Consider the following 26370-nt stretch of genomic DNA (forward strand, 5'->3'; position numbering starts at 1 on the left):
ATCACACACACTCCCACATCACACACACCACTGGTATCACACACATTCCTGCATCATACACACTCCCACATCACACACACCACTGTATCACACACACTCCCACATCACACACACCCCTGCATCACACATACTCCTGCATCACACACACCACTGGTATCACACACACCACATACCTCCCATCACACACACCACTGTATCACACACCCACATCACACACCTGCATCACACACTCCCATCACACACCCACTTCATCACACACACCACTGGTATCACACATTCGCATCAACACTCCCACATCTCACACACCACTGTATCACACACACTCCCACATCACACACACCCCTGCATCACACACACCACTGCATCACACATACTCCTGCATCACACACACCACTGGTATCACACACATTCCTGCATCATACCCACTCCCACATCACACACACCACTGTATCACACACACTCCCACATCACACACACCCCTGCATCACACACACCCACATCACACACACCACTGCATCACACATACTCCTGCATCACAGACACTCCTGCATCTTACACACCCCTGCATCACACACTCCCACATCACACACACCACTGCAACACACATACTCCTGCATCACACACACTCCCACATCACACACACTCCTGCATCACACACACTCCCGCATCACACACACCCCTGCATCATACACTCCTTCATCACACACACTCCTGCATCTCTCTCAGGCCCATATTGGCAGTGTGGCTGCAGTCTTTCTGCCATAAACCCATTTTTGTTTCTTTTTTTCTTCATGGCTGATGAATTACCCAGCAGTACTCATTGTGTGTGGTACTCAGTGTTAAAGTGGGCTATGGATGGCGCGTTCTGTGGATTGTTGAATGGATTTAATCAATGTCGATCTGATAATTGTAACGCCAGACACAGTCTCACTTGAGCATTTGGAAAGGGAAGTTGCACTTAATGAAATTGGTTTCCAGCAATTTGATTGGTCCTAGCCAGATTTTTACAGCATTATGTTACAGGTCAGTGGTTGAGCTGGATTGAATCATCTCCTGCACTTCACCTGGAGCTCAACGTACAACTAGATGAGCCTGACAAGTGAGGCTTTATGCTTATCAAATCATGAAGTATAAAACCTAATAGCATATTCTCTTCAGATCATATCAAATTCCTTCGGAATATTTATTCTGTTAAAACAACAATTTCAAGAAGGATACGTTTTGGGAACAAACTACTGTTCACTGGAAAAGCTAGATTGTAGTGACAGTGCTTAATGGAAGCAGAGTTTCACAGTTCAAAATTAAACGGTAATAAAATAAAATACGATGCCATGTTACTGTATATTCTAGCTATTAAGACATTCAGAAGGTTTACCTAGTGTCAGTGCCAGCAGTTGTACATTAGAGAGTCTTGATGTGCTGCTTGTCCTCGTGTGTACACTGAAAATACTGTACGTGGACAGTCTAAAGTGTAACACACACAGTTCAGTGAAGGGCAGTATATTGTGTAATACAAAAGAGGTGTTTAGTGAGGAACAGCCTGAAGTGTAACACACAGTTGAAAGAGACAGTCTAACACAGAGGGGGTGTTTAGTGAGGGATCATGTGAACTGTATCACAGTAGACGGTTAGCAGGGCACAGTTTAAAGTACGACAAATTCCATCACGTCTCCTTTTCTAAAAGATTAACATTCATGTTACATTCAAAGTAAAATTATTCTAATGTATGGTGTTGATGTATGGTGGAATCACATAGCAGTTGAATGGAGCATAAAAATATAGATATATTCCACACATAGAATTAGGTATTGCTATAAATATATTCCTCCTACAGTATATATGCTAATTGCTTTTTAACAGTATAGTACATGTATAAGAAGCTAATGCATGGTACTTAAAACAGGTAGAACTGGTCCACCCACAGTATTATGAGCAACAGATAGAAGGACTATCTTAGTATTGGTAACTTTTCTGTTTTCTTAGATGCTTCCCTGCATTGATTTTAAAGAACTGCATGTATAGAATTGTGACTGGTCCACAGCCACAGCCAGTGGTTGATCATTATGCTTTTTTTGTAACAGTTTTATCATGCTCCCTCGTGAACCTTTTTTATACATTCTACATTTGTACTGCAAAAATACTTTTATGAGAACTTTTTGATATCAACCCTTGGGTGGATTCCTGGAGTTTTACCCAAAAAGACGAAGATGGAATGTATCTCAAATCCTGTCTCCTTATGATTGTCTTGGCTGTCTGCTGAAAGTCTCCTCATTAATATTCCTGTTGTTTATTGTTAAAAAAGTTCACCATACGGTGTTGCTTGGATACTACTAATGCTTCTGATACAAATGAGGTTTATTTATATGCTCATTTGTTAATGGTTTTGGGCTCATTTTAATCCCATTCATTTTTATTCCTGAGATTTTAAGTAACCATGGTAACAGAATGAATTATGCTGCAAGGGAGTGGAATACAGTAAAGCAAGCAGATCCTTGTGCAGCATAAATGCCATTGTATTTCTATGTATCTTCAGACAAGTTATATTGAATCCATATTCAAAATTATTAATCATATACTGTTTATCAATTCCGATTAATCAGTACTATACTTAATCTAGTCTATTAATAATTAAAATACTAATAATGAACTCAATGAGTGCTGGGATTTCCCTGCAAATTTCCCACATAAATTAGTCCAGTAGAGTAATTATTTTGAATTTTAATAAGACCGAATTTCATTTCTCAAAATATAAACATTTTATGTTAAAAGGCAAAAATGTGCAGTGTTACTTCCTGTCGTGCCTCTTCCTCAGTGCCCTTCATAAACATCGGCTTTGTTTGGGCTTGATTATAGGGATCTGTAATCTCCCTACTTCACAGCTCCCCACAAGTATTCATTTATCCTGAAAGAAGATGCTTTTTGAATGAAGGGAGCAATCTAAAATAAGGAGCTCTCAACCATGACCAGATCCCCAATACAGGGAAAAGAAACCAAAATTACAGAATGTATACTTTCTGTCAGCTATCTAGAATGTCTTTTTCTTCTTTCTTTGCTTTTCCCAAAAATGTGAAACATGGACTGCATTGAAAGTGTTACTTTCGATACCCTTTACCATCCACAGGGTTGAGTGCTGGCAGTATTTGGATGATTCTGATATGATATTGATATCCTAATGAGTTAAGGTGATATTGATTTAATCTCTTTTCATTAACTGCAGTGTTTCATTGATTATGAATCAGTGACAAAGACATTAACTTTAGAAATACATATATTTTCATATTCAGAGGCAGCTATACAAGTTATTTTGTGTCTTAAATATTGCTGTTTTGTAAAACCTATCGAAATGCTCTCTGGTGGCTTACATCATGTTAGTTTAATGTTGCTTTTGGTTAAAAAGTTTTGTTTATCTTGACTAAATGGTTAATGGTGATGCTTATCAAGTCAGCTAAATCTATGATACATGTTTTTGACCTGTCCAATCAGCAAACATAGTCATCATGTCTATGATATTTTCCTTTCTTTTCAATTTGGTAATGGATATGAATTGTGTTTTGTATCATAATAAAAGCAAATTTCAAAGAATGTACAGTATGTCATCACTTATCAATGATTCCCATAAAGCAATTAAGAAAAAGGGCTGTTGATTCTTTAGCCAATCACCAAATTAAAGGAACAAGGTCAAAACCAATGGATCCAACACTGGTCTCTGACACCCCAGTTTTTGAATATCTTTTCTAATCAGGCTCCAGGGTGCAATGCAAAAACTTTCCATCAGGGGTCAGTGTTTTCTTTTTAGACAAACCATTTCAGGACATGCCTTTAGCTTCTTAATATGCATAGAAAACTAGACAACAACTAGAATGTAGACTTTTAAGTGCAGCCCTCTGCACCTTCAGCAGACAGCTGAACCTGTGAATAATCATAAGTCCAATATTAGATGAACTGATAGGGAAGAGCCTGTACAGTGGGATATTTGCTGAGTTGCAGGTATGATGCAATAACTTAGACACTTTCTCACACGGAACCCCAGATGTTAGTCTGAATTATGAGTATCATAATTGTTCCTTTTTCATTCAGTAATTTGAATAACTCATCCTGGTTAATGAGTTCTGGGCCTCGAAACATCCAGGACAGGAATGCTCAAAGAAAAATGCGTCTTTCAGTGACTATGGTCATCAGAAAAACTGTGGTGCTGCACCAAACATTTACCTAACTAAACAAATACACATTTCATGCACAAATCTTATAACTGGCAATGGAATGAGGACTACATTAGGAGTTCACATTATTATGTTTTCTGCAATAATACTAGCATATTCTATTGCATCTACAATAAACCATTTCATATTCAAACATAAATATAAAAAATGGCTATACATAAAATTGTATTGTAGAACCCTAAGGGAACTCTCCTTACTCACTAAATGTTGGCCCCCAGACATTTCTTCTTCTTCTATATTTCATTATTATTATTAAAAGCTGCTTTCATTTTCAGACTGGCACAGTTAACCCCATATTTAATTCTAATCATAATTCTAACCACAGTGTACTTTCTCCATAAATTCGCATTTCAAAAACCTAAAAATAATCCAATCCCAACCCCAAAACCACACCAAAACAAACAAACTTTTCTCAACATTTCTTTACAACATTGTGAGATTTTATTTTAATGTATCTAAATGAAGTAGAGATCTTCTGTAATCAAATAAAAATACACCATTTCCTTAACTGTATAAAGTCCACTGAAGTCAGACTTAATCCCTGACTTGTCACCAGATATCACCTCTCTTGTTCCTCCATGCTCAAGTGACTGCACAACGTGTTTGTAACTTTCACCTGCAGCCACAGTTTTCACAGGAACCAGACACAGTGGGGTGCAGTCCAGTTTTGAGATCGTATAAGCAAGGACCTCAAACAAAATCATTTGTTATTTGCTTGCACACAATGACTGATGCAACACTGCAGATTTTAGACCGATCTCTAAGGGGCTGGTTAATTTGATATACAGTACTATTCATAGGCAATCGCCTTAGATAGGGATCTCTGATCTCTGGGTGCTTCTACGTCATACATGTCAGTGATCCCCTAATGCAGCAGACATTTCGTGTTGCACTTTATTGCTGACATTGATTTCCAGCAATATCTTACACATCAGATACTCAATTTTTACTACATTAGATGCCCTTGTAAAACAAAGAAAGCTGTCCAGATATTCAAACAGGCATGCACCATACTTATATTAGAACAAGAATTGTTATACGGATAATAATCTGTCATTGGTAACCAACCAGTTCAGGAGAAATGTGATCTATGAAAACAACAAACTGGGTAACATTATTTCCTCTGCTCAGAGCAAATTAAGAGAGTCCGTCCATTTAATTTGAGGAAAAACCCCTGACACCTGAGCGTCAAATGACGAGAAAACAGAGAGACGTGAGAGAAAACATGAACGACAATTAACAACGAATCGCGTGAGGCTTTAAAGAAACTAAGGAAGTTAACGTATAAATTCTTGCGCGGCGGCATGACTTCTACTGAATTCACGCACAGCGCGTTTTGCTGTGTTGTCGGACACTGCGCAAGATGGTTATCCTCGACCATTCTACAGTTTTTGCTGCGGCGGCCCTCTGTCCCTTTAATCTATGGACTTGGTAGGGTGACGTCACCGTATCCCTGAGCCGCCAGCTCCGATTGGTTGAAGGTGACGTTAGCTTTAGGTTTTTTTCAAAAGCATGACCTCATCCTTAGTTCATTTTTAGTGCTAAAGTGCACCTTCTGTTTTCCTGGATCACTAATACCCTGTAAATGCAGATTGCTTATCTCTCCGGTCTAAACCAACCACAGTGTCCCGCACACAAGGGAAATAATTGGTGCCATTCCTATTTGTGTTTTTTTTCTGCACTGGAATTTCTAACGGCACAATAAACGCAGTGCAGCTGACTACTCCTGTCAACCCGCGTACAGTAGCTCGCCTACCCATGCTTTGTAAACATACCTAAAACAGCGTTTATTTTGGGGTTTCGAGTCTCATATGGAAATTAGCATAACACAATCAAGTAACTGCGGAAAAGGAGGTGAGTTTATGCATTTTACAAATGATATTTGTCTATTTTAAAGGTCCGTGTTTTCTCCTTGTATGTGCCTCGCGTTACGAAAATCTGGTGTTTAATTATTTCCGTTGCCGGGGACATTCGCGGTCCTACCTCGGAATTCGTCGTGGCTTGGTGTATTAACTGGTTATTTAGCTAGCTAGCACAATCGTAGCCTATACATGAGTTCAGGAAGAGTCACGGTAATCACCGAGCATGGCAATTATCAGTAGAATTTTCTGCGACGAATGGTAACTTTACATCTGTCCATTTTCCTGTTGGGGATTGGCTATCACGCAGTGTCGCTGATAACTGATAGTATCGCTCCATATTATATTGTAGCAATATTCTAATGTAGACTATTTGGCAACTTTTTGCTGAAAAATAGGTTTCCATTTTATCTATACCCTATCATGTCGATTTTCTTTCCAACACAATATATATTTCGATATGACCAATGGGGCCTTAGCTGATAATAGATGTAGCTGACCATTTTAACATTACAGGAAGTAGGCCTACACCTGTTTTGGTCTACATAATTAAAGTATTTGGTGGAAATGAAACGACTTATGATAAATCTGTACGGTACTTCAAATGAGAAGGAGGGAGGTCAAAATAGGGTGAATATTTTTCGGCTTTATCTGTTTTCCCCTCCAATATTGAACCTTTTTGGTTTACAGCCCGTGTGTTTCGTGTTATTGCATTTTATCTATGTATTTGGTCGCATTCTTTAGACTAGAGAACTTGAATTAAAATAACGGATATGAAAATCTTGTAAGGTGATCAACTGCACCCCAGTAGTCGGCAATTGACTGTCACCTTCCTTCGTGGTTATACAATATCTGGATCATATTTAAATATTTTATAAGATGTTATAGCTTGTTTTCCCTTGGTACAGTTCAAATATCATTATAGATTAAAACGGTTACCCTTCCTTACATTTTTAAATTCTTTGGTTCGGAGATGTCATTTAGCAAAGTAAAATGTTGCTCGTCAGTATGGATTTAACACTTCATCATTAGCTGTATAGCAGTATAAACAACATACTGAATAAAACTGATTAGAGCAACTGGGCCATACTCATCATTATCATTCTAGTTTGGGCCCTAACCAGTCTCTCCTCTGTCTTTTAAGTTTATTGATACTGTAATTAGCTTCAGCAAGAGAGATTTTGGGCAAAAACCTGGATCCTATACCAGGAAGCTCAAATTTGCAGCAATTGGATCTCTCAGTAAGTCAATAATCCCAAGCATCAAAATCAACCGAGAAATTGCTAACTGACAACAACATTTCCATTTTGCAATGACTATTAAGTATCCAAACTTGAACCAGATTGATCATTTGAGGTTTGAATAGAAGAGGGTAGTACACAAGCAGAGATCTGAAAAGATTATGTTTGGCAGAATTGTCAAATGTCCCCCAAATATGTTCACCAATCTCATAAACACTAGAAGACAACCGAGTAGTGTTTTGTTGAGTACATAAAGTACTGAAAACAGAGGTATGATTATGTCTGACCCTTTTAAAAAATAAATGTATAATTTGCAGTGTTTTTTGGGTGATTGAGTTGAATCATTGTTTAAGTTGAATATTACCCACATTTTTGAGAATTAAAATAAAGCTCAGGGCTTGTATTATTTTTCAACTCTCATGTCGTAATCTTTATGAAGGATTTATATAAATTATATGCCACTAGAAACATGTAAATTATACTGATTCCTGAAAGAATTATTCCAAACTTAGTTTGGAATAATCAGTGTTTTACTAAAAATGAAAACTGTAGCAGTAACAGCCATATAAAGAACTAATTCAGTGTCCATTTGGATCTTACGGCGTTATTGATCCAGGTAGGCCCGAATGAGAATGTTCTGCTTTCCATTTTAGAAAGAGTCAGAAAATAGGATCTGCATTAGCCGTGGTGTCTCTATGACAGTGGAAATCAGCCGTGTGTGTTCAGATCTACTGTTAGGAACATATTGTCTGAAGTGAACAGCTGGACTCTCTATTTGGCTCATGTTTTAGCCTGTCGTCTTGACACCAGTGAAAAATAAAACAGGAACAACTGCACACTGGTACTAATATGAGGAAACAATCAGTCTACTATGTGAAGTTCTGTTTGGTTCTGTTTTGTTATATTTTTACCTTCTGAAACAGCCCTGGCGAGGTCATAAAAATCTAATTGTTGTTGACCTCCTGATTGAAAGTAATTGAGGTCATGACTTTTGGTGACCTCCATGACAGATAGTCCCATAGTTGCTGCTTTTTGGCTAAGTGTGAATGACATTGACTTGAGGGAACCTGCAAGTGAATCATCTTTCTGTCCAATAGGTCTGTCTTTGGTATGGTCTTTGATAGAAGGCAGGCAGATTTAAAGACCATGTAGCGCCACAGCTGCCTGGCTAACTACTACTCAGCATTGCACAGTGCACAACAATTTAGAATTCACTAGCCCGCTAATTGCTGTCAGTTTTGTTTATTAAAAACGGTTTACCTCAGTGAACCGTTCATTCATGTAGCAATGACGTACCATGAATTTACCATACACGTGGCTAGAATGCTGATATTCTAGACAGTAAGTACTACCATAACTAGGCATGTCCATTTTATAATTGTTTTCATCTTATTTTTTTGTAAACACAACGTGCCATCTTATAAACAAATCAAGTGGAGCCCAGATGTTAGTTATGGTTTTAACATACACTGCAGATTGTGACAACACCCCTGGACCTGGAGAAGCAATAAGAATTGTTCAGTTCCCTTGGCTGGGGCTTTTGGACTTTAGCTTAGCAGCTCTAATCATATCTCTTGTTGTGTGGAGAGGCCGGTAAGGGCAGGTTGCATAAATATGTTGTGTTGATTTGATTGATTGGAATATTACAGTTTCGCCTGCAAAGGGAAGGTGTGTTGCGAGTAGCAGCTTACTAAGGTAAATGTAGTACGTTGTGTGTGTGTGTGCATGTGCACATCTGTTTGTGGTGGGCAGTGACCCCTGGGTTGTTCGTCCTTTACAGAATTGTTACCTTTTGTAGCAGAGTGCTTTATAAATGGCTCTCAAGAGCCACAAACTACAGTGAAAGTAGATATTTACTGCTGTGGTAATGGATACCGCGGTAATAACAGATATTTACTGCTGTGATAATGGATTCAGCAGTGATAATGGATATTTACTGTAGTGGATGTCTTCTGTAGTGATGGTGGATGTGTGTTGCTGTGAGAGTGGATGCACACTGCAGTGATAGTGTATGTGTACTGCAGTGACAGGCTGATAGTGTATGCGTTCTGCAGTGATACTGGGTATCTAGTGCAGTAGCACTGTGTCCCTGCTGTAGTGATATTGAGTGCGTCATTATCATCGTCACCCACTAAAATTAAAACTAAAAAGAGCCTTATCATGCGTGCTCGATGTTCTGCATGTAACCTTGAGTCGTGACCATCTTCAGTGAACAATCGATTGTCTCTGTCCTCACGCCACATAAGCACACGAATAGGTGTACTTACGAATTATGGAAATTAGTCCAATTAGAGTGAGGTCATTGAAATTCAGGGGAAAGGCTGGCACAATAGGTGTAATTTAGACTGACGTAACCACAGCATCATGGAGGCCTGCCAGCAAAGGTGAATGAGGTGAATGAACGGAGCTGAATGTGTGAGTCTGGTAAATCACGTTTTATCTCAGCCAAATACTGGGTAAACTGTGAACTGAATTTAAAAAAATTATTGGAAACGCTGACCTTAGATCATCTCTCTTGGCAATAACATTAATAGAAAACCTGTCCACTGCAGCTCACTCTGGCAGGATTTTTGAGTGATTTTGTGGGCACTAGGTTTGATCAGATCTTTCTCACTCTTTTTGTCTGTCTGCTATTCCTCTGGGCCATCTTCATTCCTATGGAAGACTGAGGTTTAATATTATTATCCACAGCTAGCAGGGGTCGTACGCACACTCTTTTGCCCACTGCTGCATGCATTGCTCTCCCAAGTTGCGAGTAAAGTTGGAAGATATCCCAGAATCTGTCTTGAGGAGGCAACATGTGAAAGAAAACACATTTTAAAACAATTGGTTTAAATGAAATGGTTGCACTGTTTTATGTCATGCATGTAATATCTCTGATTTCGGTTTGAATTCACAGTGCAAAAAGCCCAGTTTTCCATGCTTTCTTGTGGGAAACGGTAGAGGCATTTTTGGGAAGTGTGAGGATTTAGGCCTTGAACCCTAAACTGGGTGCACAACGAGAGTAATGCAATCTTATGACACATTAAACAACATAACAGAGGGAGGGCTGTGGATTCATGTCTGTTTTCTCTGACTTCTCGCACACTGGTCCAGTTCTCTGTGGCCATTCCATATTGGGGTGGCATCCCTCACTGAGAGGGTGAGTGGGGGTGAATGAGAGGGTGAGCGAGAGAGTGAGTGAGAGGATGAGGGTGAGAGAAGGTGAGTGTGAGGATGAGTGAGAGAGTAAGGAGGATGAGTGAGAGGGTGAGAGAAGGTGAGGTGAGGAGAGAGTGAGGAGAGAGTGAGAGGGTGAGGAGAAGGGAGTGGAGGAGAGTGAGAGGGTGAGAGAAGGTGAGTGTGAGGATGAGTGAGAGGGTGAGGGTGAGTGAGGAGGATGAGTGAGAGGGTGAGAGAGAAGGTGAGTGTGAGGATGAGTGAGAGGGTAGGTGGGAGTGAGTGAGAAGGTGAGTGGTGAGTGAAGGTGAGAGTGGTGAGAGGTGATGAGAAGGTGAGGAGTGAGAGGGTGAGTGGAGGGTGAGGAGGAGTGAGAGGTGAGGGAGAGACAGTGAGAGGGAGTAGGGGGGCATGCATGGCACTGTAGTCAATCACCAGAGCAGCTGGCCGAGGCAAGTGAACCATAGAGCTGGTGACTCACGTTTATAATTAGAAATGAGGTTCTGCTATGTACTGAATATAGTGCTGTCTGCAGGCCTGTACTTTCCTGAATCCATACATTCCTGGCTGCTGTTTTCCATGATGGTTTGTGGTGTAGTTCTGCCTCCAGTCAGTGAGGGAGGGAAATAGAAAGCCAGCCAGGCCTGTGCAGTCTGCAGGGTTTGGTAGGTGCATCTCACTCTGTCTCACAGGAGGGTCGAGGGTTTGAGCCCCCAGTGTGTTATAGTCCTGGGGCTAAAACACCGCTTGACTGGGATTCAATATGTGTTTTAAAGTAATGTCCCCAAAGCCCATTCTGATGCAGCATTACACTTTTATTACAGAGACAACACCAGTTCTTCTGTAACATTCTTTCCAGAAGATGTCATCAGCAATGCTTTATGCACCACGGTCAGATATTCTTTCTGTTGCCGTGGAATTTTCCGGATTTTGGAAGGTTGTGTGTGACTGCGAGAGGTAGTGTGAAATGCTGCGGTATGTGCCTGCACCGCCCTCTAATTCAGCGCCCTGTAACAGCCGGTAATTAACGGTGCCGTAAATCCAGTCTGGAGGAGCGGAGGGGGTGGGGCCTAATCCGAAAGACAAAGGAGACCCGGCCAATCATGCCTGTTATTTTGAAAGCGGGGGCAGTTTATTATTGCACGCGTTCGGAGTTCTCCTTTTTTATAAAAAAAAAAAAAAGAAGAAAACCCCACATGCTGTGTGTACCCTCCCACGACAGTGTCCTGTTTCAAAGGCCGACTCACAAAAGTGCTTTTTAAAAGTCTCCAACAACAAACACGACTGCGTTGTGCGTAGCGGACCACGGCAGGCCCGTTTTTTGTTATTCCTTGATCATTTTGTTTGGAAGTGAATACCTCTGCGCTTCTCCCAGGCTGATCTGTTTGTTTTTGGGGTGAAAGAGAGCTGAATAAATAGCCACACATCTGGCTGTCGTCAGAAATAACCCCACAAATAATCCCTTTTTAGTGGGGCTATTTTTACATGCCTAGTGTTTTTTCAAAGCTGCGATTGGGGAAATAACAGGTTTGTGTTGATATTTCTGTATCTCAGATCTCAGGGCATGATCGCTCTACTCTGTATGGCTGACCCTCTCCCCATCCACCTTACTGACATTGAGAGCCCGTATCTGAGAGTGCATTCTGAGGCTGGCGTTCCCAAACAGAGGGCGAGGACCCATGGTGGGTCTGTCAGTGGTGGCTGAGGCGGGTTGCGGTACACAGGGTTGCGCAGGGAGGGAGGAGCGTCAGCCGGCGGGACGTCTGTGACTCATTACGCGCCGCAGACCCCCTGGTGCCAGCTGGGTGACCACAGTCTGCCTGCGCAAGCTGCGCATCCAGGGCCTCCTGTGATGTAATGTCTGCGTGAGCTCACCTGTAGAGTCTGGAGTGAGGAGGAGCAGTGGGTGACGTCACATTACAGAGGAGTGTGTCTTCCTGTCTGGGCTCTCCCTAATTGACAAGAGAGCTCGCAGCGATGACCTTGCAAATACAGTTGGGCTTTCCAAATTCTGAGAAAAGGGGAAGTGTGAATTCCTTATTTAGACCTCTGTATATTTTACTAGGGTGTCCCTTTGTATGCAGACCTCGTACGCTAAAGTCCACTGTTCCTCTCTGTGTATCCCAGGGTCCCATGGATGCCCCGAGCACCGGATCTTCACCGGTCCCACGTCTGTGATCCCTCTTCCTCTCCGTCCCCTCCGCGTGACCCCAGCGTGACCCCGCCCTCCACGGCAACCATGGCCGGGGAGAAGGAGAGGGGCCGGCGCAAGGCGATGGACGCCCAGCGATTGGCCGCGCTGCTGCAGCGAGGGGCGGGGCGCGCACTGGTGATCGACAGCCGCACCTTCTCCGAGTACAACGCCCTGCACGTGCTCAGCTCCGTCAACGTCTGCTGCTCCAAGCTGGTGAAGAGGAGGCTGCAGCAGGACAAGGTGTCTGTCACCGAGCTCCTGCAGCCCAACAGCAAGGCCAAGGTGGGGTCCCCCGCCGCACCCCTTTTCCCTCACACAAAACACACACACAGCATAGCAACAGGAGGAAGTGTGCAGTCAGAATTACATACGCAGTTACATCAGAGGATGCAGTGTTTGTAAGGTGGGGGTTCCCCACCCTGTTCCTGGCAATCTACCATCCTGTTGGTTTTCACTTAAAGCCTAACAAAGCACACCTCATTCAGCAGCTAGAGATCTCGTCGAGCTGCTAATTAGTAGGATCGGGTGTGCCAAATTAGGGTTGAAATGAACACCTACAGGACAGATGGTAGATCTCCAGGAGCAGGGTAGGGAGCCACTGTTATAAGAGTGGCACGCTCACACTTAGCAGCTTCTGCCTGGGCCTGTGAAATTCAGGAGCCCCGGTGTTTTCCGAGACGGTGTTCATTCGTGGCGTGGCTGGTTATAACGTGTGACGCGCGTCAGGGTGACGTGTGGTGGAAGCACAGCAGATGGTGGAATTTCCCCAGACTTATCTCCATTTCCTGGTTCTCACTCTCAGCTCTCTGGCTTCAGCCTGTCTCTCGCAAGCCCAGAGCCCAGAGCCCCTCGCGTTTAAAAATTCTCCTGTCACTTCGCACCCCTGGCCTGTCGCCACACTTGATCCGCCCAGTGCTATATGAGGAAGGCCGGCCTGGGCTCGCAGTTTATCAGCGACCCTGAAACCGGACCCCTCGGGCTTCTCAGGTCTTCTCGTTGAATATGATCTCTTTTTTTCCACTCCCCTGCACGTGAGCTCCCGTACGGCATCGGAAAGCGCCTTGTGAAACTGCGGGAAACGTTTGTTGGAAGTCCTGGTGGAGGAATGGCGCTGTCCGTCATATTTCACAGCGAATGAGCTTAGGGCTGAGCGCCTTTTTCCCTCCAGCTGTTGTAGGGATTGTTTGGTGCCCTGAAAACATTGCGGTGATGCTGCGGAAGGTTGTGGTAACATTGAGAGGTAGTCCTGCAAGACTTTTGCCCATGGTAGAGCAGCATGGGCTCCCCAGACGCTGGAGTTTTTTGGCACACCCCGCAGTGTGATTGGTATTCACACGATGTGTGCTGTTAGCGTGTCCCCAGTGTTAAATTTCACTCCTGACCTCTCATGCATGTGCCTCCCATAATACTATGCGACTGTCCTTTTTAGACATTTTTTTTTCCAGCACTAACTGCAGATAAGCGGAGGAGGTAGAGGTGCCTTTCTGTGCCACGGGAACTGAAAAAAGGTTCCATTTTTAAGCGCTTTTTCACACTGACAGAATGTTGACCTGGGGTTGTGACATAACTGCTTCTGGCAGCCCCTTGTCTCCTTAAATGCTACATTACAGTCAATTCTGATGAACTTAATTGCTTTTTCTCCTCTTTAAATAGATTAACTGATAAATCACATGCATTTTTAGGAAGATTTCGCTTATGGGAACAGAGACATGCAGCCTAATGGGGATGGGGGCAGGGTAGCAGCTCTTTCTCTCTTTCTCTCTCTCTCTCTCACTATCTTTAGAAGGTGCAGGTATCTCATTTTGCCAGAGGAGCTGAGAACTGGTGGCTACTGAGTGCTTAATTTTTATATGCTCCCTTCCACACTTCACAGAGTATAGACTAAAAGCAGAAACATGACTGTTCACTCATTATCGCTGCCTTAGGAGAGGAGACAGTTTCAGATAGAGCTAGAGCTGGAGGAGAGCAGTTTTTTGTGTTAGACGTGACATCACTCCCTTTGTATAACTGGTAATTGGTTAAGCATGACATCACCCCCTTCGTGTGGGTGCTGGTGCCATTTGGGCTGAGCTTCCACAGGCTGGAGGAGGGAACCCCCCCCCCCACACTTGTAATCAGGACACCAAGCACTGCTACAGGGCAGAAACGGTGGATGGAACGCCATCTGATAATATAAGTAAAAGACCCCCATTATGTCCATCCATCAGTATGAGTGCAGGAAATAACCATGCATGGGTGAGCCTTCTGTTCTCATTGAGAGGTAATGGTAGGTGTCCCCCACGGCTCTGCACTTGGTCCGTTTCAGATCACACCAGCCTCAGGCAGGCCAGTGCAACGCGTGACCCGAAGTGCATTAAACCGTGAAGTATGGGTGCGCTGTTCAGCGGTAAAATCACAGCCCAAAGGTGCTCCTGCAGATTTCATTAACAGCATTCTCTTGGGGAACTGGACTCTTTTCCCCTCGGTGTGCTGATGTTGTCTCTCCGCTGCTTGTGGGCGGGATAGTTTTCCAGCCTGTGTTAATCCTGGCTGCCGCTGGTCTGAATGAGCTGGTCGCAGCTGATGGGCTCCTGTGGTGAAAGAGGCCGTCTGGGTGGATCAGGGGCTTGCGTCAGGCCTGGCTCAGCCCTGTGTGCTGGCTGTGGAGAGCATGTTGAGTGGTCTCTGCCTTAGGGACAGAGCTGGTGTCCTTTCAAGCTTTGACCCTGAAAGTACAGGACAATGCTAATTCGTATCCCTATTCAGACAAGTTTTTAATTCAATATACCAAAAGCTAACATGGAAAAATCTCTATCTCCACAGGCAACTATCCAACCAATGAATTTTTTTTAAATTATGCAAATGCTTGATTAATAATTTCCATGTGACATTGACGAACAGTATTTCATGCATCGGGTTTGGGGAGCAGGATCGGGCGCAACTCATGTCGCCTCATGTTCTGCACGAACCCATGTGGAGATTAAAGAAATTTGGGTTGAAACAGGATCTTTTGTCATATGTTTGCAATTTGGATTCACTTTGAAGAGTCTCACTGTCTGTGCTGACTGGCATTCACTGAGAAACAGGCAATAGCCCTCATATGTAACTCGATACAGTCTCTTCCTTGGCTGAAAGCTTACAAGGTTTTCCGTGACTTTGAAGTTGAGTGGTTCATAGAGGCTGTCTTGAAAGTTACTCAATTCACCGGCAGCGCTTACGTCATTGTGGACAATTGCAAAGTTCAGGGCAGAGTAATGCAATTCGAAGCGGTGACCGGCGCTTTGATGATTTCAATGTGAGTTCACGGTTCAAGGATTACGTCCGAGAATCAGTGAACAATAAACACTGACGCGAAGGCAGGTGCTCAGCAAACACGGCAAAACAAAAAAAAAGGGCTTTATAATTAAAATCTTCCAACACAGGCCTGATTATGGCGCTGAAGCTGTAAGACGGTTTTTAGAATATTTTCGGAGTGTGCTGTTGTTGTGTTCCATGGCCAAAACGGGCTAAAATTCCATCCCATCTACGTGCCATGGAGATTTTGTTTCCTCAATTTGATAGAGGAAATTTGGACTCAGCGGTCACATGATTCGTACCTGAGACACGCAGTAGGGTTCTTGTGTTTCAGAAGCCGCCTGTTATGAAAGGCCCTCCTGGTATTAAGTGAATTTGGCGGGGAGTGTTCCGGAAGAGCTGTCTCCCACTTCAGGGTGAGATTATGGGCACGGGAGACGCATCGCATGTGTGAATGATACAGTTTGTTCTTTTCCATCCTTCTATGCTAAACAGAAGGCTCCCATTTGGAGGGTGAAACCGACATGCATGTTTCTGATCCCAAATCTGAAGTGTCTGGGGGCAGGCCTCAAGGGGGCCGTCCATGCCTCTTGATTCTGAGCGAAGGCACGTCTCCCGAATACGATGTCAGCCCCTTACATCATGTCACGTGACACGGTGGCTTGTTTGTGCGCGGCGATGAGCTCAGTGCTTCCTGTTAGCGCGTAGGCTGAGCCTGGCTTCTCTCAGCTGGCGTCTCTGTCTTACGGCATCGCCTCAGAGCGCAGTGCTCTGGGCCCTGCACAATCAGCCCATTGTCTGTCATTATATCATCTCCACCAGCTCGGTCTGTGCTTTGAGTTTACTGGCGTCACCGGGTTAATTGACAGAGCGGCCTGGCCTTCGCCAGGTTGCCATGAGCATTTAAGAGTTAGTTTTTCTGGAGCTGGACTGATGTTTGAGGGAAGTTTACTTTTAATCTGACACAGATCTTTTATCTTTTGTCCACATTGACAGTAACAGCAATAGCAAATAAAAAAGGGGGGAAAAACTGACAGGGAAGTAAAGCTTGTACATAAACAAACAATCATGTCACTGAGTAAGAAACTGATGATGTCACTCACCATCATGACACCTTGAATTCAGGATGCTTGATTTCAAAGGGGCTTTCCTGTTCTTTCGAAGATCTGCTTGAACTGAAAGTTGTCACAGAATAAAACGCTTAATTGTTTTGGATGCATCGATTGTCTGTGAATGCGATACTTTCTCATATCATGCTTCTCTTTGCTCTGGTCCTAACTAAGAGTGAGGTGTGTGTGTTTTCTAAAGTTAAAAATGCCCATAAGTGGACAGGGGTCCTTCTACATTTCCTAGTGGAACATGAATACATTTATTCATGTAATCACAACCATATGCAGACTTTTACTGCGATTGGGATGTGAGTCTCTGTGAGAGAAAGGTAACCATAATTGTTTCAGACAGTGTGCTTTTCCATCACACCCTTAACACCTGAGTGAGGATTCAGCCAATGTGATTCCAGTCAAGAACATCGCGTTAACAAGCTGAATGTTAAACCTGCACAGCTGACCTTGAACAGCCTGCTGGCTTTGGAGCATTTAGTCAAAAACCGTGCGCGGAGGGATCCGGGCAGATGGGTCATTTAAACACACCCAGGCACCGTGCCTCAATGAGCTCACGTCCTGGGCTCAGGACTGACAGTGCAAGGTGACACGGGTGGTGTTTGGTATTACAGGTGTTTTGTTCTTGTGTGCAAATTTCCATCATAAAATATTCATCTGCGAATTGCTGCCTTGTGATTATTGTTCTCTTTTTAAAAATTTAATCGGGCTGTCCCACTGAGATATTTTTCAATCACTTTATTTCCTTTTTGTGAACATTTTTTTAAATTTATCTTTTACATTTATATATACACACATATGCTCATACATGCACACATGCACACTGAAGCAGCGCACCCTTCAGGAGGACAAACGCTCGGTTAAAGGCCTCTTCAGCAGGAGCAGCGGGCCGCCTTTCTGAAGCATTCGCTCTCGCGCAGCGGTGCCTGCTCAGGAATGGAGTGGTGGGCGGTGTGGGGCGTCCCAGGAGTCGGCTCTGGCCGCTAATTTTAGAGCGGTTCAGCTGGAAAGGCTCCGGCTGCAGTTGTGTAACAGCGGGAGTTTGGGCCGGTTCCAGGACCGGCAGACGCCGCTCCAGCCCGCTGGACTGGCGCTGCACTGTGAATGCGGAGGGGGAGAGATGCCCGGCTTGGCTGCTGACCGCTGACCCCTCGACCCTTGACCCCTCACCCTTGCCCCACCCACACGTGCCAGAGTGTGGAGGCCCCTCCCCTCTGTAACTGTGTGTGGACACGCCTTGGCTTTCTGGTTGTAGAGACGTGACACAAAGGTTCATTACCTGGGCCTTGGAGGGCTGCAGGTTCTATGGATTTTTCTGTTGTTCTTACTCGGCACTTCATTGATCAATTAAAGCAGTTAATTACACAGTTAACGAAGCTCCCATTGCAGACCCTGCTTCTCTTCAGGACCGAGGTTGGGGGCGCCTGGTCTGGAGCCCCTGTGTTTGTTGGGTTCTTCGGTTTTGGCTTGGTAAGGGTAAGCAACCTCGGTCCTCAAGTGACTTGAGTTCTTTGCTAAACCTTTAATGCGTCATGCTTCAGGCGAACGGGACTCAACAGTAGACTAGCAACCAATAAACAACACTGTTTACAAATTATATAGCAACAAGAGAAACAAAATAGGCTTGTAAAATGTTTAAAACACAAGCAGCACGACCATGTCTTCAAACAAAATGTCTATAGCTAGTAGGCATTTTTGTGTTGCTAGCTAATTTAGGTGACAAAGCAAAACTGTGATATATCACCCTGCGAAACCCAAATATATCTTCAAATGACCTATTTTATGCGGGGGATTTTTTCCATGAGTAAGAGAGCATAGTTTAGTTTCTAACTAGAGGAGCAAGGTGCTTTGCTGCTATATGTGGCTTTCTATGTTTACATGTACATCCTTCACACAGTGCAGTTTCTGCATGCAGAAAAAACCAGGGCAGAATTGAGTGAGCTGAGAATGAGTAGGTACCTGGCCCCAGTCTGAGAGCCAGCTGTCAGTCATAATTCTCTAGGCCTTTACTGAGTACACACTGCTTTTTATGCCCTTTGACTGAGATGATAAGGTGGCTTTGGCCGTTGTTACTCTTGGTCTGATGTGTGTTGTGGCACCTGGCACACCTTGCCTGACTGATGGCGTAAGAGTGATTGGGGTTGGAGTTGGCAGGGGGGAGCGGGGCGGGGTTGAATGTTTGTTTTCTCGCCTCAGTGCTGTTCAGTAACACAGCGTCCGATAGTCGCTCGCCGTTGGGGGGGGGTGGGTGGAGCTTGGGTGTGAAAGGTAAACATTGAAGGCAGGTGTCAGACTGTGTGCGATGGACAGGGCTCGGTGGGTTTACAGCTCAGATGTCGACGCCCTTTAAGACTCATCGAGCGCAGGGCAAACGGTCAGGCCAGGTTAGCAGCTGAGTGAAAGCCCCGGAGCGTACCTGCTAGCAGGGACACGGTAATCTCACACCTTCCTCTGACCCTGGGGTCAGCGCAGCCATGACATCACCTCTGGCTCCCTGCCAGCGTGTGGGGTAAGATGGCCGCATGCGCAGGTGTGCGTACACGCATACATACAGGCAGACAAGTAGACACACACACACGCACAGATGCAAAGACACACACACACACACACACTCTCAGACACACACACATACACGCACACGTATACAAACACACACACACACACACGCACGTATGCAAACACACACACACACACACACACTCACTGCACGCAAAACATTACAGGCAGACACACATATTCATACACACAAATACAGGCAAATGCACACATATGAGATGGATATGCTTGCTTATGTATCAAAATATATCCACATGTAGAATCATAAAATCTAAATAAAATTTCATATTTTTGATATTTTAATATCCTGATGGGTAATTGTACACAGAGCCTGTTGCTACTGTATTCTGAAAGCAGGCATCAGAAACACAGTGAAGCATCTAAACTCAGTGTGTGGCTTTTCACCTGTATCCCCCAGTGTGTGCCAGAGCACGACTGACTGCCTCCAGTTCCCTGCAGGCAGTCTGGTCTCAGATCAGTGGCCAGAGCCGGGATGATGTCATCCATTCGGAAACGAGCGGCGCCGCTAACGTTGCGTTTAGCACGATGGGAGCTGGGTCAGTGCAGTACGTGCTAACAGCAGTGAGCTGGGTAAAGTGCTGCTCTGTAGATGCTGCTGTGGAGTCGGCGGAGTCGGGCTACTAGCCAGCCGCGGCTCTGAGGTAGTGTTTTCCCCGCTGGCGGCGGTGGAAACGCGCTCGCCGCTGTCCGTGAATAATTTAAGCTGATGTAACACAGTGGTGCTTTGGTTGGAAAAAATACCTGTGCTCCCAGTTATGAGTGGCAGTGTGTTGTCAGTGTGTCTGTGTGATTCATGTTAAGGGTTTTTGTTGGTTTGTTGCGACTTGATTTGTGTAGTTCGGGTCACATCTACATTTTTCTTCTTGTTTTTTTCTTTTACTCTGCAATTCAAAATTCCTGCTAGTGAAAGTTGATTTGCTACTATTAAAGCCACCATTCCTGTTGGGGGATGAGGCTGTTTGTCTCCCCCTACTGGTTGGCACGGACGAGGCTGCGCCTCACATCCTGTCATGTACTTGTACTGAGCGCCTCTGGAGACCCTCGTCTTCACTCAGAACCTTGATCCTCATGTTGGCTGTATATCTATGACATCTGACCTTTGAACCCTGTGTGTGTGTGTGTGTGTCCAGGTGAACCTGTGCAGGAAGCAGGAAGTGGTGGTGTACGACCAGAGCACCAAGGACGCCAGCCTCCTGTCCAAAGACAGCTTCCTCTCCATCCTGCTGGGCAAGCTGGAGGGCAGCTTCCAGCAGGTGTTCCTGCTCACAGGTAGGCCTGCCAGCCGCTCCGAGGGGGGGTTAGGGGGGGCACCCCTCGGCCCTGTCTGAGACGGGTGTCCCTGCTCACAGGTCGGCCTGCCAGCCTCACCGAGGGGGTGGGGGGGGGGGGCACGGGCGTCCCAGACCGTAGCTCACCTGCCACAGGTCAATCAGCCCAGGGCCATGCGTGTGCATTGTGTGTCTGCTCCAGAATCATAGAGCACGCGTGATTGTGGTCATGTATTCCTGTATAGAGTTCAGCAGAAACTCCAGATTTGGCACAGTGCTTGATGCTCTGATCTAGGTAAAATGACACGAGTAGTATTAATATTAACTCTGTAGAGACTCGAGTGTGATAACCTGTGGGAATAATTCTGGAGGGGGATTTGAATTTACCAAAATGCCAATCAATTAGTGAATGAACACATTTGGAGATAAGCTGTCATGCCAAAGCGGGAGTTATTAATATTTTACTCTGGACTTTGTTGAGGATTTGATTTCAAGAGGGACTTAGTGTGTTATGTTAATATTCGAAGGGGTTTTCCCATACTATTGTATTAATACTTTTGTGAAATCACTTATGAATGAACAACGGAGTATGACGTGGGTAGCTAGTCATGTCCAAAGCGCAGGTTGTCATCCAAGCATCTTCCCATGCACTTCTGTTCTAAGTATTGTATAAAGCAGTGGTTGAAGAGTGTGCAAGTGTGGAAGGGTTTTCAAGTATGTATTTGTGGATCACCATTTGTGAAAGCTTGATGCAACGAAAGGCCTGGAGAGACTGGTGAGCGTGCTATGTGCATTCCCAACCAGCAGGTGGCATCCATCGCATCATCTCTCCATCACTCTGGTGTTCTAAAGATTTGATAAACAGCACGTGGGTGCAAGACGTGTGACCAGATGTGAGAGGTTTTAGTTGGGCTCCATTTTAATTGTAAATGAATCGTGTTTCATAAACAAACAGCTCCACTAAAAATGGAAGAATAAAACTGTTCTGAAGTCGCACTGCTGTCAAAAAAAAGAACTGCATTGCGTGAAAGAAGCATTGCGTAACCAGCCAGGAGAGTTTAGACAGAGGCATGACATCACGGCTGTTCCGTGCCGGTGCCCCGGTTTGGCAGCCCGGCGGCGGCCCAGGTGCGGCGCAGATGAGGCCTCCGGCCGCAAGCCGAGCCGTCCCCGCGGGTCTCGTCCCGCGTGAAGCGCCCGGACGCTCAGAGCCCTGCGCTCAGAACCCTGCGCTCAGAACCCTGCGCTCAGAGCCCTGCGCTCGGAGCCCTGCGCTCGGAGCCCTGCGCTCAGAACCCTGCGCTCAGCACCCTGCCCTCGGAACCCTGCGCTCGGAGCCCTGCGCTCGGAGCCCTGCGCTCGGAGCCCTGCGCTCGGAGCCCTGCGCTCAGAACGCGGCTCGCGGGCTGACGTAACCAGGCTGTGGACCCTCAAAGAGGGAGGGATGGGGGGGAGGGAGGCGGGGGGGGGGAGACGGAGAGGGAGGGAGTTGGGGGGGGGGGGGACAGAGAGGGGGTCTGGCCTTTTGTTCTGTGCGTTTGTTGGTCGCGGCCTTGTTCTCTGTGGAGTGTGTGAGAGAGGAACAGAGCGGCCCCTGGCCTGGCTTGAATCGGAGCATGACGTAGTGTTGGGCTGAGGATTACAGCTCGTTTGAAGAAATGGCTTTGTGTAATGGCATTACAAACAGAGAAAACGGGGAGTGAGGGGGGTAGGTGTCTGTGTGTGTGTGTGTGTGCGCTTGTCTGTGAGAATGTGTGGTGTGTGCATACTTGTGCGTGTGCATGTGCAAATGTTTGCTGGAGTGTTTGTGTTTTTATGCTTGAGTAGTGCATGTCTGAGTGAGTGCATGTGCATATATGTGTGCAGATGTGTATGTCTATGTGGTTGTATGGATGACTGTGTGTGTATTTTTCTGTATTGTGGGAGCGTTGTTGTCTGTTTTTGTGCATTGTGTGTGTGCACGCTTGTTTGTGTGTGTGTCTGTCTGTGTGTGAGTGTGCGTGTGTGTGTGTGTGTGCGTGAGTGTGTGAGTGTGCGTGAGTGTGTGAGTGTGTGTATGTGTGCGGTGTGCGTGTTGTGTGTGTGCTGTTTTGTGTGTATGTGTGTGCGTGTGTGTGTGTGTGTGTCTGTCTGTGTCTGTGTGTGCTGTTTTGTGTGTATGTGTGTGTGCGTGTGTGTGCTTGTGTGTGTGTGTGTGTGTGTGTGTCTGTCTGTCTGTGTCTGTGTGTGCTGTTTTGTGTGTGTGTCTGTGTGTGTGTGTGTGTGTGTGTGTGTATATGTGTGTGCGTGTGTGTGTGTGTGTGGGTATGTGTGTGTGTGTGTGTGTGTGTGTAACCCCTACAGGAGGGTGGGATTCTAACAGGACACGGTCAGCTGTGTGCTGCTGGAATGAGCTGCCGCAGTCATGCTGAGGTGAGGTCATCAGATTCCGAGGTCTGAGGGGATGGAGAGGGGGAGGGGCCAAAGGGGGAGGAGCAAAGGGGAGAGGTTTACGAGGTCATCATGGAATGTCCTCCTGTCCCTGGATGGGGGCTCAGTCCTCTCTGCTGTGCTCAGCTTCCTCTTCCTCTCCTCTGCAGTGGGTCTGTGGTGGTGGATCCCCTGTGAGATGTTTCTCCAGGCCCGGGAACAGTTTTCCCTTCTCAGCAAACACTCAGGCATTTAAAGACAGTTTGATAAATGTGTCAATCTGATCAAATTTAGGTTCATGCTCAGGATCCCAAATTATTATTATGATCGTGAAGTGTGATTGTGGGTCAACGGTTTGATATTTGGCAATAAGCTTTGATAAAGATGCTAAGATATGATCCAAAACCAATCAGATACAGTGAGAAATGATCAATATATATGATCCAGCCAAGACAATCCTATTACAACATACATACTGTATATAACCAAAATGAGGTTGAGGGTGCAAAAACTTGATGAGGTTGAGTTGGAAACGTCAGTCATGATTTGATGTGTTGCTGTAAAGCAAACCTCTGTAAGATTATGGACATTTAAAAAAACATTTTGCTATGGTTCATAATGACATGGGTAGATTTGTGTAGTGTCCTTACGCTGATGATCATGCGCCCCTGAAGCACCGCAGACGGCATTTTAATATGTTGTGATGTTATATGGGGCGACATAGCTCAGGAGGTAAGACCGACTGTCCCGGCAGTTGGAGGGTTGCCGGTTCAAACCCCGCCCTGGGCATGTCGAAGTGTCTTTGAGCAAGACACCTAACCCCTAACTGCTCTGGCGAATGAGAGGCATCAATTGTAAAGCGCTTTGGATAAAAGCGCTATATAAATGCAGTCCATTTACCATTTACCATATGGCTGCTACCTTGGCCAGGTCTCTCTTGTAAAAGAGATTTTTGATCTCAATGGGACTTCCTGGTAAAATAAAGGTTTAAAGAACAAAACAAATAAATACGGTCGTGTTTACCGTCTCGAGCTCGGTCAGGAATCCGGAGTGACGGCTGGCGGCGGCGTACGCGTGTCACCAGCCCGCTCCTGATGCGTGCGAGGAATGGCGGGTGGGCGAGCGAGCGAGCGGCGCGGGATGTTATCTGCGTGCGTGACAGTCGCGTGCGGCCGCCGTAGCGTAACCCCGGGGGCGATGACAGACATTTCAGAGTGACTGTGCCGCATTTCACCCTCGTTACGCACCGCTGGGCGCAAAAAAAAAAAAAGAAACTCGTTTGGTCATGGCCGGGCGTGGCCGGAGAACGAGAAGCTTCGTAAGAATGCCCCGCGATGATAAATGCAGCAAAAACCTGAGATGAATAAGCGACCACAGAGGAGGATGAGCCTGCTCCTTATTCAATCACCCGTGCTATCGTTTATATAAAAACGGCGCTATTATGCTATTTTCACAAAAGAGGACTCACAGTGCGTGCTCGGAGGCCTACGTCATTAGGGCTGCTGAAATAACACTCCACTTTAATTTTATTCATGGATTTCCAGCTCTGGTGAGTGTTCCCTGATTGCTCCATTCAGGAAACAGCAGGAGGACAAAAGCGGAGCCCCATTCAGGGCAAAATGAAGTCTTTATGACTGCAGATTACCGTCCGCAGCAGCCTGCGTGGGAGCTCACCCTCAATCCCCGATCTGTGGACGGCAGGGGCAGCGAGGGCATGACATCACCGTCATCACATACGAGGGCGACTGCTCTCTGAAGGAGCACCAGCAACCCCCCTACCCAGAAATGGCAGAAATATCTAGGCTACACTGTCTCTCCTAGCAACAAGGTGGAACACAGGGGGAGAGAGAACACACACATTACACGTCACTCTGCTTACCCCACTTCAGCCTTGGAGTATAGCTGATAAGGCTGAAACTGAACCACAGCTGACCATGGCGCCGCGTACAAACGCGTGTGTACTCATTATGGCTTCAGACTATGTGTGTAGTGACGCTCCACACCAGTGGGGGGGTGCAGATTCAGATTGCACGGTTGTGAAACAGGGAAGAGTGTGTAGTGAAGGACGGTAGTCCTGAGTGATAGTGTGCAGCCCTGGATTACTCACACATGTATGAGCAGGGTCTTCATACGATCTTCATACGGTCTTCATACGGTCTTCATATAGTCTTCATATGGTCTTCAATTGATCTTCGTACGGTCTTCATGCGGTCTTCAGAGCCTGCGCTGTAGAAGCAGAGTGAGCAAGGCTCCAGTTTCCTGTGTGAGGAGAGTCTGTCACCCCCACACGTCAGAGCTGGTGAACCCGGCAGGAGAGGCTGATACCCGCGAGTTTAGCTCCCTCTGGAGCACGGGAGGAGTCATGCCACCATATTGGCCTTACTCCTCCCTCCCCCCCAGAGGTCAGGGCCCAGATTGATGGGGTTAGCGATACATCAACACTCAGCGGCGTGCCGGCCCCTATGCATTCTGGGAATGCAGGGGGGGGATCAGAGAGGGAGCCGCGGCTCGGTTAACTCCCACTTCCTGCTTTCACCTGCTGGAGAACCTCCGAGCCCCGGGCTACTTCCTGCCGCCATGCTCCCCGGCTCATTCCACAATCCAGGAGGTGACGATTTACAGACCCTTCCTGGCATGCCAGTCCATCACCGCGCCATGGTGACGGATTGGGGTGCCGGGGTCTGAGGGACGCCTGCTCCGGCCTGTGGAGTGTGGGCTGGAGGCCTCGGGACCGTCGCAGGTGAGGAGTGACTCTCGCTCCGTCCCCGTACGGCGAGGAAGTAAAATAAATGCGAAGGCGCATTGGCTGCTGTTACTGCAGTTATATCACTGACCCAGTTTAGAAATGATTTTGGCTGCTGGAGAAAGAAGAGATTAACAGAAGTTTCTCTTTATTCTGCGCTTGTAAGGCTTCTCTGCAGAGAGAGAATATGCTGACAAGCAGGATTAGAAATTAAGAATTGTTTATGAGGAGGTAGCAAAATAATGAAGAAAGTGTTTTTGAAGTAATTTACTTAATTTAAGCCTCTTGCCTCCTGGAAATATATTCTAC

General features: G+C 45.7%; 1 protein-coding gene and 1 long non-coding RNA gene across 2 annotated transcripts in view; one reads left to right on the plus strand and one right to left on the minus strand.

Annotated features, from left to right (window-relative positions):
- Positions 1 to 24: 24 nt before the first annotated feature.
- LOC135255624 (uncharacterized) lies at positions 25 to 266 on the minus strand. The gene is made up of 2 exons (XR_010330224.1): positions 218 to 266; positions 25 to 150 (listed from the first exon to the last, which is right to left on the minus strand). It is a non-coding gene; the product is annotated as an uncharacterized LOC135255624 (long non-coding RNA).
- Positions 267 to 5745: 5479 nt separating this feature from the next.
- Positions 5746 to 26370, plus strand: part of LOC135255625 (dual specificity protein phosphatase 8-like) — a 53464-nt gene continuing 32839 nt past the window's right edge. The window contains exons 1-3 of the mRNA XM_064337053.1: positions 5746 to 6074; positions 12607 to 12955; positions 20772 to 20910. Of these exons, the coding sequence (XP_064193123.1) occupies positions 12617 to 12955; positions 20772 to 20910 (478 nt within the window). The 5' untranslated portion in view covers positions 5746 to 6074; positions 12607 to 12616. The remainder of the gene's footprint in view (positions 6075 to 12606; positions 12956 to 20771; positions 20911 to 26370) is intronic.

The sequence above is a fragment of the Anguilla rostrata genome, chromosome 5, assembly GCF_018555375.3.
Source record: "Anguilla rostrata isolate EN2019 chromosome 5, ASM1855537v3, whole genome shotgun sequence".
Taxonomy (NCBI): domain Eukaryota; kingdom Metazoa; phylum Chordata; class Actinopteri; order Anguilliformes; family Anguillidae; genus Anguilla; species Anguilla rostrata.